Below are 14,783 nucleotides of genomic sequence, written 5' to 3' on the forward strand. Positions count from 1 at the left end.
TCTGCCTCATTTACACACAATTGCAGTCTCAATTGTTACCCCCTACTATTGACAGCACAACATACATATATTGTTTCTCATTTTTTATCTTTTTTTTTTCATTTATGTATTTCTTTATTATTATTACAATGTTGTTATTTTTATTATTATTATAATTATTAGTTTATTTTTTCATTTTCAATTTTGTATTTATTATACATTTTATATACTATGAATTATTAGTATCACATTTTCGCCCCCCAGGCCCCGATGTGGGTCAGTGACCTGTGCCCGGGTGGGCAAATCCCCGTGTAAAAAAAAAAAAATAATAATAAAAAAAATAAAATAAAAATAAAAATCTAGAGGTAACTCTGTCGTAGACCGGTATTATTGGGTCTACACACCGTTCATTCCTACCACTAATCTATTCTCATATTCGAATAAGACGTCTAATTCTAAGATAATTTTCATCTATTACATTACCGGCAGAAATGTATAATAACGGAGATAGCATATCCAAAATTTTCTCTATTTTCTTCCATTAATATTCCTCCATTATTGCCTGCCTCACCTCCAACACTGCGTGTCTCCTGCGTCTCCTTCATAAATCATCACGCGCATGCGTTCCCGTATACATCACGCGGCCACTCAAAAGCGTTTTTGTTTTTGCAACCAATTAAAATGATTTTGGGTTTAATTCGCGGTATATTTGGCCCAATCAAATTCGAGTTTTATTTTGGGTCTCTCATATTTCGAAATTCAAGTTCAGTTCCGACCATGGAAGTCTGCGATCGGTGTCACTACTTAAATTATATGGAGCTGATTGCGAGTTTTGGGGAAAAAAACGAAGAAACTATAGCAGTTTTTTGATCGCATGGTGTTCTTCCAACCTCAGTAAAGTGTACTAAGAGCTAGACAATGTAAATATTGCAAAGAACAACATATGTGGCATTGTGTAAGAATCTCAGAATCCAACAACGAACAAGAACCAGGCCAATAAGGTAAGAAATAGGTGATTCCATCATATGGTAAGAGTCAGTTAGGTTAGGTTAGGTTTTTGTTTTTCTAGTGCTTTTGGGTGTATTTTGCCATGATTTTTTTTTCGTTAAATGTCCAACGAAAAAAAGTATAAAAAAAACCCGGCTAATTTCCGCCAAAAATAAAGGTCATATTCGGTCTAAACACACAAATACACTAGAAAAATATATTTTATACTTTCTAACAGAGAACGGTGTGATAATGCAAATTTAACAGTAAGCCTTTACCCAAAAAATCCATGGTTGTCCACTTGTAAAAAATTAACGATTTACCAACTGAGCATTATTAGAAAATTATTATTATCTGGTCGACGTAGAAATAATCACATGACAAATGAAGCTATCCATGGGTTCTCTGACTGTCAAATTAGGAAAAGTAACTAACTATATAGGTCTGAAAACATGATTGCCCACAAACAATATATTTGGGTGAATCTCGCCGCCAGAATTATGAAAGTTTGTTGTCCTAACCAGCCCATTAAGTACTTCGTTGATCAATGTTGTCATGAGAACAAAGTGACGCATGTGAGTCATACTAGACACACCCAGTCATATCCGTCTTCTCCCTTTACTATTCTTCGCTCTTGATTACATCTACCACAACTTTACCTAAACTGTACTCTCTCTCTATATATACATATAAAAGTCAGGCAAATTTGGGGATACTTTCCAAATAAGCAAAGTTTGCGTAGTTTCTGCAACCTAGTCACACGCCCTTATAGTTTATACAGTACCTATACTTAATTGCGGCTACATTTGGGTACATCACACTAGGAAAACATACGATTACAAAAAACGAACCGTTGTTGTATACGTGTTCTAAATGGTATCGTGCTCTTTTTTATTGTCAATTTAGCAGTCTGAAGTAAAAATAGAAATACTGCATCACCGAATTCTCCTAAATCAAATGCGTTGTATCAAGCAGGATGAACACAACAAAAGGAGCAGTATCTGATAGTGGATGGAACTTCGCAATAGCTAGAAAGCTGATAAATGATAAATTAAATGCTAAAATTGCGTCAGTATGTATGCTTATACGTACCATTTGTAGGCATGTTGCCGATTGAAACTTCAAGCTAAAACCACAGCCAGATGTCACAACAACTGAGCCAATGGAGTTAGGAACTTAGGACTCCTAGGTTAGGATTCTAGACTATATACACTCACTGACAATGAGTCCCTGTCCCTGACGCCTCACAGAGTACCAGTGTTGCCAAATCAGATTTCCGTATGGCGCTAAACTGACACGTAAAACGTGCTAGAAAGCGCTAGATTTATAATTTACAGAATTCTCAAGGTTTCGGGATGTATTCATTCACCCAGATCGCACGGTAATACAGAGGGAACAGCACAAAAAGCTCCTGCAGGACTTGAAGCAGAAGAGGGAGGAGTCAAGGAAGAACGGGGACAGGTGTACATGGGTTATACTCAGGGGGAGGGTAGTGGAGGCGGCACCAGCTCCGCCTACCGGACAGGAGGAGGTGAGCACATTTCTAACCACACCCTGCAAAATACAGTGTACTTAGCAAATGCTGCAGCTTCGGAGAATGGGGGGAAGCGGGTTTATTACTAAGAGCAGAGACGTTACCGAGAACAAATTCTGGCTTGAATGTCATGTACACTAATACTGACAAGTTCCTTGATAAGAGAGAGGAGTTTGAAACACTACTAAGAGTACACCAACCAGATATTGTATGTGTTGTAGAACTGTTGTACAAGAACAGGAGAATCGACCCAGAGGAATGTGAGTTCAGTATTGCTGGATATGACTCATTTACGAACCTTTCTCAAGAAACTTGCAAGCGGGGTGTGGTTATCTACGCTAGGCAAGACCTTAGAGCCAGCCAGGCGAGGGTACAGGGAGAGGATGTTTTTGAAGAGTCCAAGTGGTGTAAAATTAAATTAAAGGGAGGGGACTTACTTATCGTCGGGTGTATCTACAGATCCCCAAACTGTTGCCCACTAAATCAAAGGAACTTAAGAACCTTAATAAACAACGCGGCGATGCTCAACCCTAGCCGCCACCTTATCATGGGGGACTTTAACTATGGCGACATCGACTGGATAAACGAGTCCACCCCGAATGACTTAACGAGTCCACCCCGAATGACTTGAATGACCCTGCTACCCTTTTTGTAGAAACTCTGAGAGATAATTTTCTGTTCCAACATGTTAGAGACCCGACACATTACAGAGGGGAGCAAACACCCAAACCACTTGACCTCCTCATAACAAACGAGGAGGGTATGGTGGCCAAACTGGAACACCTTGCCCCAGTTGGCACCAGTCACCATATAGTGTTGTCATTCAGATTTAACTGTTACCTAGTTCAGGATAAGGCCAGGCCAAGGTGCAAATATTACAAGGGAAATTACAATGGGATGAGGGAAGAGATGAGGGGTCTCAACTGGCCTGACTTATTAAGGTACAAGAACGCTGACACTACGCTGAATATCATAACTAGTAAAGTGACCCATTTGATCGATAAATATATACCCAAGACCAAATCCAGTGCTTCTAGGAATACGAGGGGATCCCTACACATGAACCATGCGGCGGTCGACAGAATTAAGAAAACCCAGAAATTCAAGACGATTACTCCAGATCAAAATTATCCCAATCTTCTTCCATATCAGTGGTACTGCAGGCAGCTTGGTCTTGAGCAAGTTGACCCGTGTTGCTGAAGAGCTGCAGTTTGCTTCCATGGTGCCAATCTTCTTGACAACATCAGTGGGTAATTCATAGGTAGCACAACACTTTTCATTTTTTTAAACCATACTTCAGATATTATTGCATTCAGTGTTGAGAATTTCATTGTATTGCAAAGCTTGGACTTAATTGGGTTCATGTGGCTGAAGGAACGCTCTAGCTCTACATCGGCATTTGAATGTGGCAAGGTGAAAGCAGATAGAGCAACTTCTGATAACTCTTTGTAGGGATTTTCACCTGAAGTCTACAATTAGCTACTTCAGCCCAAAAATGCATTGTGTTAGCATTCTCAGTCCACTATGTGTGATGCAATTTTTCCACTGTATCAAACTTGTGTTACTTTACTTTTTTTACTTTTATCCTCTTCATCACTGATCGGCTCGTTAGCCGCTTGGGCGATCTGTCACGTCTCTGTTACGCACTGTTGGCAAGTAGTAAGCATGTATCGACTCCTGAATGTGCTTGAACCTGCTCCAGTATCGGTCAAGTCTGGTCTTGAAAGAGCTCACACTCGGTGCCGTCACAACAATTTCTGGCAGATTATTCCAAGAATTCACAACTCTCACTCCGAAAAAGTTTGCCCTCAAAGTTTTCTGGACCTGTGGCTTCTTCAATATTGAGCTGTGACCCCTCGTGGGGCGAGCGTCCGCCAGCTCCAAGTAGGGACACTCGACTGAGTAGTGCCTCTTCTTGAGACGCTATTGTGGGGTATGGGATGTTTGGTTCACACTCAGGATGGGATGGAGAAAGGAAACTCACAATGTGCTCTCTATATACATGTTGTATTGGATGTACAATGCAGCTTGGTGCTGGGAAGGCAGCATGGTTACAAGCGTGATGTAGAGAGAGCTGGTTGGTGAGGACGCTCAGAGAAGGACAGCTTGTGGGTCGCCATGCTCGCCAGCGGGAGAGAGGACTGCCAGGCAGGCGGAGGAGCGAGGACCGCCAGGCAGGCTGAGGTGTTGCTGGCTGGTTGGTGTAGGTAGAAAGAGAGACAGATCACCACGAGGTCAGGTCTTAAATAGCGGGGGTAGGCGTGGCTTAGCAGTTGACCCCCGCTCCGTGGTGTATGGCGGCGCTGGTTGACCTAGACCACGAGGCATACACTGGGGAATTGGTGGGGTCGGCTAGGCAGCGACAAACAGCGTTTGTAGGGGAGAATTCCACTACAATACTCCCCCTTCCCTCCAGGCTGTGTAGGAGACTTGTTGTCTGCAGGGTTGCATAGCACATGTGAGGCAGAACGGGCGGTGCGTGCCTCATGTGAGACAACGGCGATGGCGTGGATGAGCCGGTCGCTGGGGACAACTGTCTAGATACACAATATCTGTGGGAGTAGAGAGGGAGAATAAGGGTGTGTGGAGGCGATGAATTTTGTGCTTCCCTCACGGCAGGTACAGAGTCGTCAGATGCGCCTGCTGGGGTGTGTGGGCCTGGGTCAGGAGCAGGGGCTGCGTCAGCAGAAGCGGATGAGGGCTCGTGACAGCAGCTGGGTCCACGACAGCAGCAGGGTGCAGGACATTAGCAGGGAGTACCTGGGGGAGAAAAGAGGGGTGTGTGTGTCCGCACTCAGGAACAGAGGCCGCATCAAGGGCGGCAGGGGTTACTGCTGGGCCGGGGTCGGCGTCTGAGGCAGGACGGGTGTGCTGGGGTCGGTAGGACGTGGTGCTTAGGGCAGGAAGAGGAGCTGGTGTCTGCTTAGAGTAGCAGAGCTGCTCTAGGATGTCTAACCTGCGGTGTAGAGACAGTAGCTGTAGAGCCGATGAGAGCTGCTTCTGGGTGGATAAGCCAGTCTTCCATGTTGCTTGAAGACTGGGAGCGTGATCAGTTTCTCCTCCATCCTGTGTGAGTGCGAATCTCCGGGAGTCACCATTTGTGGGGTATGGGATGTTTGGTTCACACTCAGGATGGGATGGAGAAAGGAAACTCACAATGTGCTCTCTATATACATGTTGTATTGGATGTACAATGCAGCTTGGTGCTGGGAAGGCAGCATGGTTACAAGCGTGATGTAGAGAGAGCTGGTTGGTGAGGACGCTCAGAGAAGGACAGCTTGTGGGTCGCCATGCTCGCCAGCGGGAGAGAGGACCGCCAGGCAGGCGGAGGAGCGAGGACCGCCAGGCAGGCTGAGGTGTTGCTGGCTGGTTGGTGTAGGTAGAAAGAGAGACAGATCACCAAGAGGTCAGGTCTTAAATAGCGGGGGTAGGCGTGGCTTAGCAGTTGACCCCCGCTCCGTGGTGTATGGCGGCGCTGGTTGACCTAGACCACGAGGCATACACTGGGGAATTGGTGGGGTCGGCTAGGCAGCGACAAACAGCGTTTGTAGGGGAGAATTCCACTACACTATATCAGGCGCTCCAATCTCTCAGGGTAGTTTTAATAAATAGCACTGAAAATCCCCTTCCAATGAAAAAATGCTAAATTGGGCGCTAGATGTGGTAAAAGGCGCTAAATTTGCGCTATGGCGCAAAATTAAAAAAAAATTAGCACCGAGACCAAAAAACTCTTGGCAATCTTGTCACTGACACCTCCCCCCCAGACCAGTGTTGCCAGTAGGAAAAATCAAAATGTATACTCTAAAAAGTACTTAAAGGGTAAAAACTTACCCATCTAAAAAGTGTCCACTTTTTCTTTAATAAAATTACGAATTTCTTAGTATCTACAGCATTTTGGTATACTTGCATATAGCCTACAGCTACACAGCATACGATATGGTATCCCATCGTCATTCATCTGGCAACGGAGAATATTTCCACAAACTTCATGCATGGACGACTTGACTGTCGGATTTTTTCGTAAGATGGCAGGTCAACGGGTAAAGAAAACGCTTAAATTCGCTATGGTAATATTTTTTAATAAATTGGATCAAAGTGTCAAAAATAAGGGTTAAATTTGCTAAAAAGTCACGTGACTGCGAAAAGCTGATTGTGACGCCACTTGTCAGGGGTGTTTCCCAGCTGTAGTTGTCCAACCTCTGTCCTGCATGGCAGTGACATACCCACATGAATCTGACCTATATACAGTATACTGATGATGCTAGTGTCGTTCCCTTATATGTACTATATTGTATGTGTGACTCTCCCTTCACCCATGGTGTCGACACAATACTCCCTCATATTAACCCTGATGCCTTTCTACAAAACTCACTGGTTTACACCAACCCCAATTGTACCTATTACTTTCCTGACTCTCCCGAGTTTAGTTCTTGTCTTCTTCTACCTCATTCCTGTATCAACACATCACAACACAGTGGTGGTGTTGCACTATATTTTTCTTTTATCCTCTTCACCGAAAGATCGGCTCGTTAGCCGCCGGGCGATCGGTCACGTCTCTGTCACGCACTGTTGGCAGGTACTGGGCATGCACCAGCTCCTGAATGTATCTGAACCCGCTCCAGTGTTGGTCAAGCCTTGTCTTGAAAGAGCTCACACTCGGTGCCGTCACAACACTTTCTGGTAGATTGTTCCAAGAGTTTACACTATATGTTGATATCAAGTATAGCACTTCTGTAAGAGATGATTGAAAGGTTCAGGAGTTCATGGGGAGTGTTTTCACTGAATTACGTAACGGCACGCAAAATATCCTAGGAGTAATCTAAGGAAGACCCCACACTAATGTAAGGAACTTTCTTGATAAATTTTCGGAGCTTATCTCTATCATAAGTTCAGAGAGGAAACTTTGTTATATTACAAGAGATTTCAACCTTGATCTATTAAAATCAGAAACCGACACCCCAGTATTAGACCTTCTTGGCAAGAAGTTCTTGCTACAGTACCTCTCATTCTAAGCTCTTCAACACTATACCCAAACCCACAAGAGTAACTGACACCTCTGCCACTGTGATAGATCATATTTTCAATTTCAATTGTTTATTCCTTGATAGAGGAAGCAGGATCCTAGTGCTGTCACTAGGTACCCCTGAGGGATAGATCATACATGGACTAACAACACTCCTAACAATCTAGCAAGTGGTATTGTTTACAACAATATGTCAGATCACTTCCCAGTTTTTGCCATGTATAACAGCTACAAGATCTGAAAGGTCTAGTAAAGTCCCAATAAAATACAGAGACTACTGCGTCAACAACATGCTCCTTTTTGAAAACTTAATGAATGCTAAGTGAGATCTTGTCTATGCCTCCGACAACAGTAATGTGAACTGCTGCAACTTCTCTTGCATCTCCTATGCTTTTCCAGACGTTATATCACAAGTGAAATCAAGGCAATGACAAAAGAAAAACACAAACTCCAAAGGAAATTTGCAAAAAAGGACCCATAACTTTTGGTGATGCTTACCGAAGTACAGTATTAGAAATAGAGTAACTCAAGCAGTTAGAAATGCCAGATGCAGCTATTATACAAATAAGCTCCAGCCGGCATCAGGCAACAGGAAGAAAACCTGGAATATCATAAATTCTATTCAGAACAGGAACACTCGGCCTTCGGCTCCCCACTCAGCTTTTATGAGAAACGATTCAGTTGTTATGGAACACTCCCTCATTACCAACGTCTTCAATTATTATTTTATTAATGTTGGCAAAAATCTTGCAGAGAGCATTCCTAATCATCAAGAGGAATTTAGAGCCTACCTGCAAAACAGACAGCAAAATGAGCTGTTCTTATCCCCTATCACAGCAGATGAATTATTGACCATAATAAAAATGTCCAAAGATGCAGCAGCAGGCAAAGACAATATACCAATGAGCATCATTAAGAAAGTAACCCACTTATTACTACCTGTTCTCCAACACATTTGTAACTCCTTCACTTGTGGTGTCTTTCTGGAGAAACTGAAAATTGCTAAAGTTCACCCAGCATACAAAAAATCTGGGGACAAAGGTCTTTTCAAAAATTACCCACCCCATATCAGTCCTCCCAGCCTTAAGTAAGATACTGGAGAAGCTTGCATGTAGTAAACTAAATTCCTTGTGCAATGTCAATAACATCCTCACAGACTTTCAGCTTAGATTTAGAGCTAGAAGGTCGACTGAGTGCTCTGCTATCCTTTACTAATGACATCTTAAACTCCTTTGATGACAGTCAGTTCACAGTGGGTATATTCTTGGACCACTCTAATGCCTTTCATACTGTCGACCACACCATCCTCCTTTCAAAGCTTGAACATTACGGTGTTAGGGGTCTGTCCCACAATTATTTCACCTGATATCTGTCTAACAGGAAGCAGTTTCTGCTCCAATAATCATCAATCATCAATCTGACTCCTTACGACCAGGTCGTAAGTCGAAAATGCGAAAATTATACATAGAAAATCTAAAATGGGTGTCTCTTTTCCTTCTCAGCACCACGAGAATTCTCACTTTCACACTTGCCAGCCATTTTAAAGGGAATTACAAACAAAAATTTTGTCAGTACACAGCGCGATCACTAACGTCGGGACTCGAAAATACGTAATTATAAAAATATTTTATACGACTGCGGCGGTCGTATGTCCAGGTGGTCATAAGTCGAGTAGGTCGTAAGTTGAGGAGTACCTGCAGTCCACACCAGCACACTCATAAAATACAACATATTTGCAGACGATAGTAATCTCTATGCCAGCAACTCAGACCTCCATTCCTTGATGAGAACTATGAACACTGAATTGACTAAAGTCAGGACCTGGGTAATACGCAATGAACTGAGCTTAAACCTCGAAAAAACCCACTATACCATCTTTCACAGAAGTAAGAACTTACCCCCAGATTTGGACCCCCTGTACCTTGGTAATAAAGTCCTCAAACACAAACAAAATACTAAATTCCTTGGGGTTATTGTTGATGAGAAACTTAGCTGGAGAAACCACATACATGTACAAGCCATTCACAGTAAAGTCAAAAACAGTGCGGTATCATGTATCACACTTGACAGTCACTCACTCTTACAACAATGAAAGAAATCTCATATGATCTTGTTTACCAACACCTGATACACTGTCACACACTATGGGGCCTGTAGCTCTTCAAAAAACACAATCTCTGGATACTGCACAAAAGAGAGTTAACGGACTCAATTTTCCCCATAAGAAATAGATAAAATACGGGAGTTACGTTCCCCAGCCTTCCTTTGCCCCATAAAATACATTACATATACATAAATTCAATGGAATTTTTATAGAAAATAGTATACCCCTGTATATTATACATCAAAAAAGATAAATAAACTAAATCATTTTGTATTGTACTCACTGATGGGCGGAGGTGGAGCGAGTGTGTGGTGGGTAGTGGAGAGGAGGGTGGAGCGTCACTGAAGCCTGGAGGTTGGCTCCTCCTCCCTCTCTGACTGGGGTTCCTCCTCGGCTGCTGCTTGCTCCTCCTCGCTTGCAGGCTGTTGTGAAGCCATTTCTAATGGTTAGAGTAGGCTACAGTATTTAGAACAAAAACTCTTAAACACCCACGAATGCTGTGGAAGCCTAACAAAGATTGGGGACGCTCCGCGAGAGAGCGTAGCACGCCAAGACAAGAGAAGGTGATGCGCTGTACAAAGTAGTCCGTGACGACATTATACCGAATCGGCGGGACATTGTCCGAATCATGGGTATCTAAAGATTAGCGATGTTATAATGAAACAACATTATCGGAGGCAACATTAAACGAGGACTTGCCATACATGTGTGTGTGTGTATATATATATATATATATATATATATATATATATATATATATATATATATATATATATATATATATATATATATATATATATATATATATATATATATATATATATATATATATATATATATACTATATATATATATATCAGAGTGGGGTACAAATCACATTGTTGCTTTCAATGCCACCGAAACAGATATCATTACCAACCTCCTCTGTCAATTTGTAACATTCTCATTACACCAGTGTACTGTGCACATCATTGTCATCCTTAATATCTCTTTTATTCATATTACGCTATATAGCATTCAAGTCCACCGTGCTGTAGTCACAGAAAACGGGAAACGTTGGTAAAGGATAACTCACCTACTGTATGTTGTTTTATACGAATTGTGCCAAGGTACGGTCATATAATATTAAGTGTATCTATAGGATGATTGGGAAGGTCCATCTGATACGGACTAGTGTACTATAAGGGATAAGTGTAGATCGTGTTTGAAGGTCATACTATTTACATCTGTGAACGATTACCGGGTAGTGAACATAGCTACCGCAGGTATCAGATGAAAATATAAGAGAGCAGTGATCTGGAAAAAGGATAAATGTATGAGACCTATGTGAAGTGTTGGAAGTGATCCAGAAACTATACTTCAAAGAAAATATCTTGTATGCCTCGGTGTGAGCTTAGTACACCTCGTTATCTCATGTGACGAATAACTACGAACAATGCAATGATCAGAGAATCTTATGACTGTGTTCAACAATTGCAACGTGTGAGGGGAGGATCCCTAAATACAGATTGAAGTGAAGTGGATATACCCACGCCATGAAAATATGACGCTAGGCTTTGTTCGGGTTGGCATCCATTCTGCCCCGGGCTAGTTTTGAGTTAATGATATAGCCCAATTAATTTCCCCAGGAACTGGCAAACCAGATCCTTACTTTAGTATGAAATTTAGGATTAAAATATACATGTATAATTATAAGGCATAAGGTCACAATAGATAGGAAAGTGTATATGTGAGAACCAGAATACTGTAAAATCAAAGTTAAAATTAAAGATTGCAAACTGTAGGCCTAGTTCAGTGAGAGAAGCGAGGCATCTTCCTTAGTGATACCCGCTCTCTCACCAAAACAGGTCAGTGAACTCCATCGTGCTCCATTCAGCCCTAAAAAGACTTACCTAGCAGTTTTTTACATCTTAAAACCTTGCCTGATGTTATAGTGAAGTAATAGTTGTACTAGTGTGTGGTGATAAAAGCCCATCAGGCCTTACTTAGTGATACCCGCTCTCTCACCAAAACAGGTATCCACTCGTCCAGCGTCAGCCATTACCACCACTGTGAGGAACTCACCTTGTGTGGTGTGTCTACTTATGGCCATGATGCACCTCCACTGTGAATCTGTGGATACCCTCTATATCACCACCCAGGATAGGAGAAAATAATTGTAAGTTTGAGAAGTTTCGCGGGCACTATGTGGAGCGACCTTAGAATACCAGGTTTGGAACCAGTACTGGTATGATTACTTGGGAAGAATCCTATCTACTCAGCAAGAGTAGTGTGTGAACAAAGTACCTGGTATGTGTACCTAAGAATACCAAGGAGTTCCATACTTGTAGTTGTGGAGTGTATACGAGATGTGGTGCTATAACAGGTGGTGTAGTCTGATGTGTTGGGTGTTATAGTAAGAAAGAATGACCGAGATAAGTAGGTCATTGGTTGTTATGAAGAATGAAGATGATAATAGTAGTTGTTTGATGAAGAACGTATATTGATGTGAAGTGTAATGAACATAACAGTGGTTCTTCTAATAAAGGCCAGATCTTTTTGTATTGTGCTTGAATGCACTATGTTTTTATAAGGAATAAATTAGTTAAGTCATGATTGATGTTTCACCGTTCTTCCCAATGAAAAACCCAACCCAATGCCTAACTTACTCTGCCCGCTACCTAACGAGCTACATACTGTCCAGGGGGGCCTGGTAGCAGTGACCTTAAAATTAAGAGTAGAGTTAAGTTGTCCCCTTAGAATTAGTGACCCCAGAATTGGGCAGTATACCAGCCACCAATGACGCTATCCTTTTACTGTACCAATTAATCTCTTAGAACTGCCACATATCCAACATTACAAAAATAACCAGTACATACAAACTAGACCCACACACCACTAAAATTTCCTTTGACAGAACCAGTCACTGCCAGAGAGGGTTCTGTCATGTTAACAAGATAAATTATCAAGATGAAAAATACATTGGGCTGCAAAGTAACTTCTCATCCGGTAAAATTAAGTTCGAGTCATTGCTTTGTGGGTTACTTAAATTTTAGGAACACTGTTGAAACCCTGAGATTGTCCTAACTGTTTCCCTTGTGAATAAGAAAAAAATCATGCTGCAATCCTTCATTTATTTCCTATGGGTCATTCAAGTATCCTATGTGGCCAAATCAGCTCAAAGTAGAATTGAGGGGTAATTTATCAGGTAAACGTAATAATACCACCCCTTTTAGAAAGCATGTAGAGCAGAGTACGGTATGTCAAGAATAATAATCGAGGACTATCCTTAATACATTTTAGTTCCTCAATTTGGACTCTAATTTTCATTCAGATAACTTTCAATTAAAATTTAAACTGAGGACCAATGGGCTAAGCTCCAGAATGTATTTTAAAGATATTCACCTTAAACTCTCATACAGGGAGGGTCACTCTGTTGAAAAAAATTGTCTGACTTTATCCAAATAAAATATTAAAAGGTGTCCTGTAGTGAAGGGGTTAGAGAGGTCATTGAGGAAAATATCTTCAATACAGTATCATTTGCTTCAGCAGTACACCTAGGTTGAGTGGTCCCAAATTTTTATTACCAAAACTGATATTTTTTTCTGAGAGTTGCCTCAGGGAAATGAATGAAAATTAATAATTTCCCTTTAAGATACTTAATGAAATACTGGAAAGATTAATGGCTAACACAAGCAGAAACTTGGTGACATCAGTGTCCGAATATTCTGGTTTTCATTCTTTAAGAATTCAGGACTACGTAAGTTTTAAACAAGCCTAGGTTATGGAGTAAACAAAGAATATGAAACTAAACCCCCTTTTTAGATTATGATCACAACTTGGACTCATATGTCCACCATTTGTCTCAGTTAAGTTTAAGATATTTGGGGAAAATAAATGGTTAATAAATGAAAGCAATTAAAAAAAGTGTCTAAATACTGTGGTTTATTTGCCTATTTCAGTCTATATAAAGTATCTAAATAAAAAAATAAGGACTTCAAAAGAAGAGAGACAAGTATAAATTAATGTTTACAGTTGACTTTGGCATACAGCATCATGTTACTGTTCAGTGATTTACACAGGGATTGTTTTGTAACACATTTATAATGTGATAACAAAGATACAAAAAGTGGTTACAAAATAACTGAATTAATGAGTAAGTGCAAAACAATATAAGCTAAATGTTTGTTCAGAAAAATCAGTGCACTTGTAATGGTGACATCACACAAAGTATCTGGGTTAAACTCTGTGAGCATCATGATAATTCTCGCTCTCACAATAATGTAAATATTTTTGTAATCCCTTCACATGATGGCAACTCCAGGATGCAAAAAGAGGACAGTACACCATTTCTTTCTCTCAATCTTGTTTTTTTTTATTCTAGAATTTTTTGTTTTGCATACATATACTGTACAGTAGCTACCTACTGCATTATTACTCAAATTGATTTACAGGTAAAATATTTAAAGTTGTGAAATTAGGTAGTTTTTGGAAAGCTCCTTTCTGTACTACAGTATCTTATTTATCTTTACCTTTGTAAATTCATATCATCAGGAAATAAATATTCCCATAACTTTCTGAAGTTTATGGGACTTTCTGTAAATTATACTAAGCTGGGAGTAGCTAATTACCGGTAGTCTTACTAGAAAGAAAGATATACTGTAGTTAAATCTTTGAATGCATCTACTACATTAAAATTATCACAAATCCTTCTTTGAGGTGTTTTACAAAGCCTTATTTATACAAAACAATTTTTATCTGATTTATATATATATATATATATATATATATATATATATATATATATATATATATATATATATATATATATATATATATATATATATATATATATATATATATATATATATATATATATATACTGTATATATATATATATATACTGTATATATATATATATATATATTTTTTTTTTAAAGCCCAGATAAGAAATTCAATCATAATAGTAGCATATAAAATAATAATACAGCCCTTAATGAACTTGGAATTGTTTCCGAGTAGATAACCTCTACACTGTACCCCTTGTTAATTCAGATTGATTATAATTTGGATTTTGGCTTAATTCATATTTTTTTTTTTTAATGAATTAAACGATTTGAATTCGTAATGACTCTGAAATAACTGAGTGGTTTTGAAACGTAGATTAGTATTATAGC

General features: G+C 40.2%; 1 protein-coding gene and 1 long non-coding RNA gene across 5 annotated transcripts in view; one reads left to right on the plus strand and one right to left on the minus strand.

The window, feature by feature from the left end:
* Positions 1–2,312, minus strand: part of LOC121877406 (sodium/potassium-transporting ATPase subunit beta-like) — a 43,559-nt gene extending 41,247 nt beyond the window's left edge. The window contains exon 1 of one of the 4 annotated variants that reach the window (XM_042383156.1): positions 2,184–2,312. Coding sequence is in view for 3 of the 4 variants with exons in the window: in XM_042383157.1 (XP_042239091.1) it covers positions 2,059–2,071 (13 nt within the window). In the remaining variant the exon portion in view is untranslated. Of the gene's footprint in view, positions 1–2,058 lie in introns of all 4 variants that reach the window. The other 3 variants (XM_042383157.1, XM_042383154.1, XM_042383155.1) reach the window with 3 other exon arrangements.
* A 125-nt stretch (positions 2,313–2,437) lies between these two features.
* LOC121877407 lies at positions 2,438–14,318 on the plus strand. Its single transcript, XR_006091001.1, has 2 exons — positions 2,438–2,497; positions 11,643–14,318. It is a non-coding gene; the product is annotated as an uncharacterized LOC121877407 (long non-coding RNA).
* The last annotated feature ends 465 nt before the right edge of the window (positions 14,319–14,783 follow it).

The sequence above is a fragment of the Homarus americanus genome, unplaced genomic scaffold (assembly GCF_018991925.1).
Source record: "Homarus americanus isolate GMGI-L3 unplaced genomic scaffold, GMGI_Hamer_2.0 scaffold367, whole genome shotgun sequence".
Lineage (NCBI taxonomy): Eukaryota > Metazoa > Arthropoda > Malacostraca > Decapoda > Nephropidae > Homarus > Homarus americanus.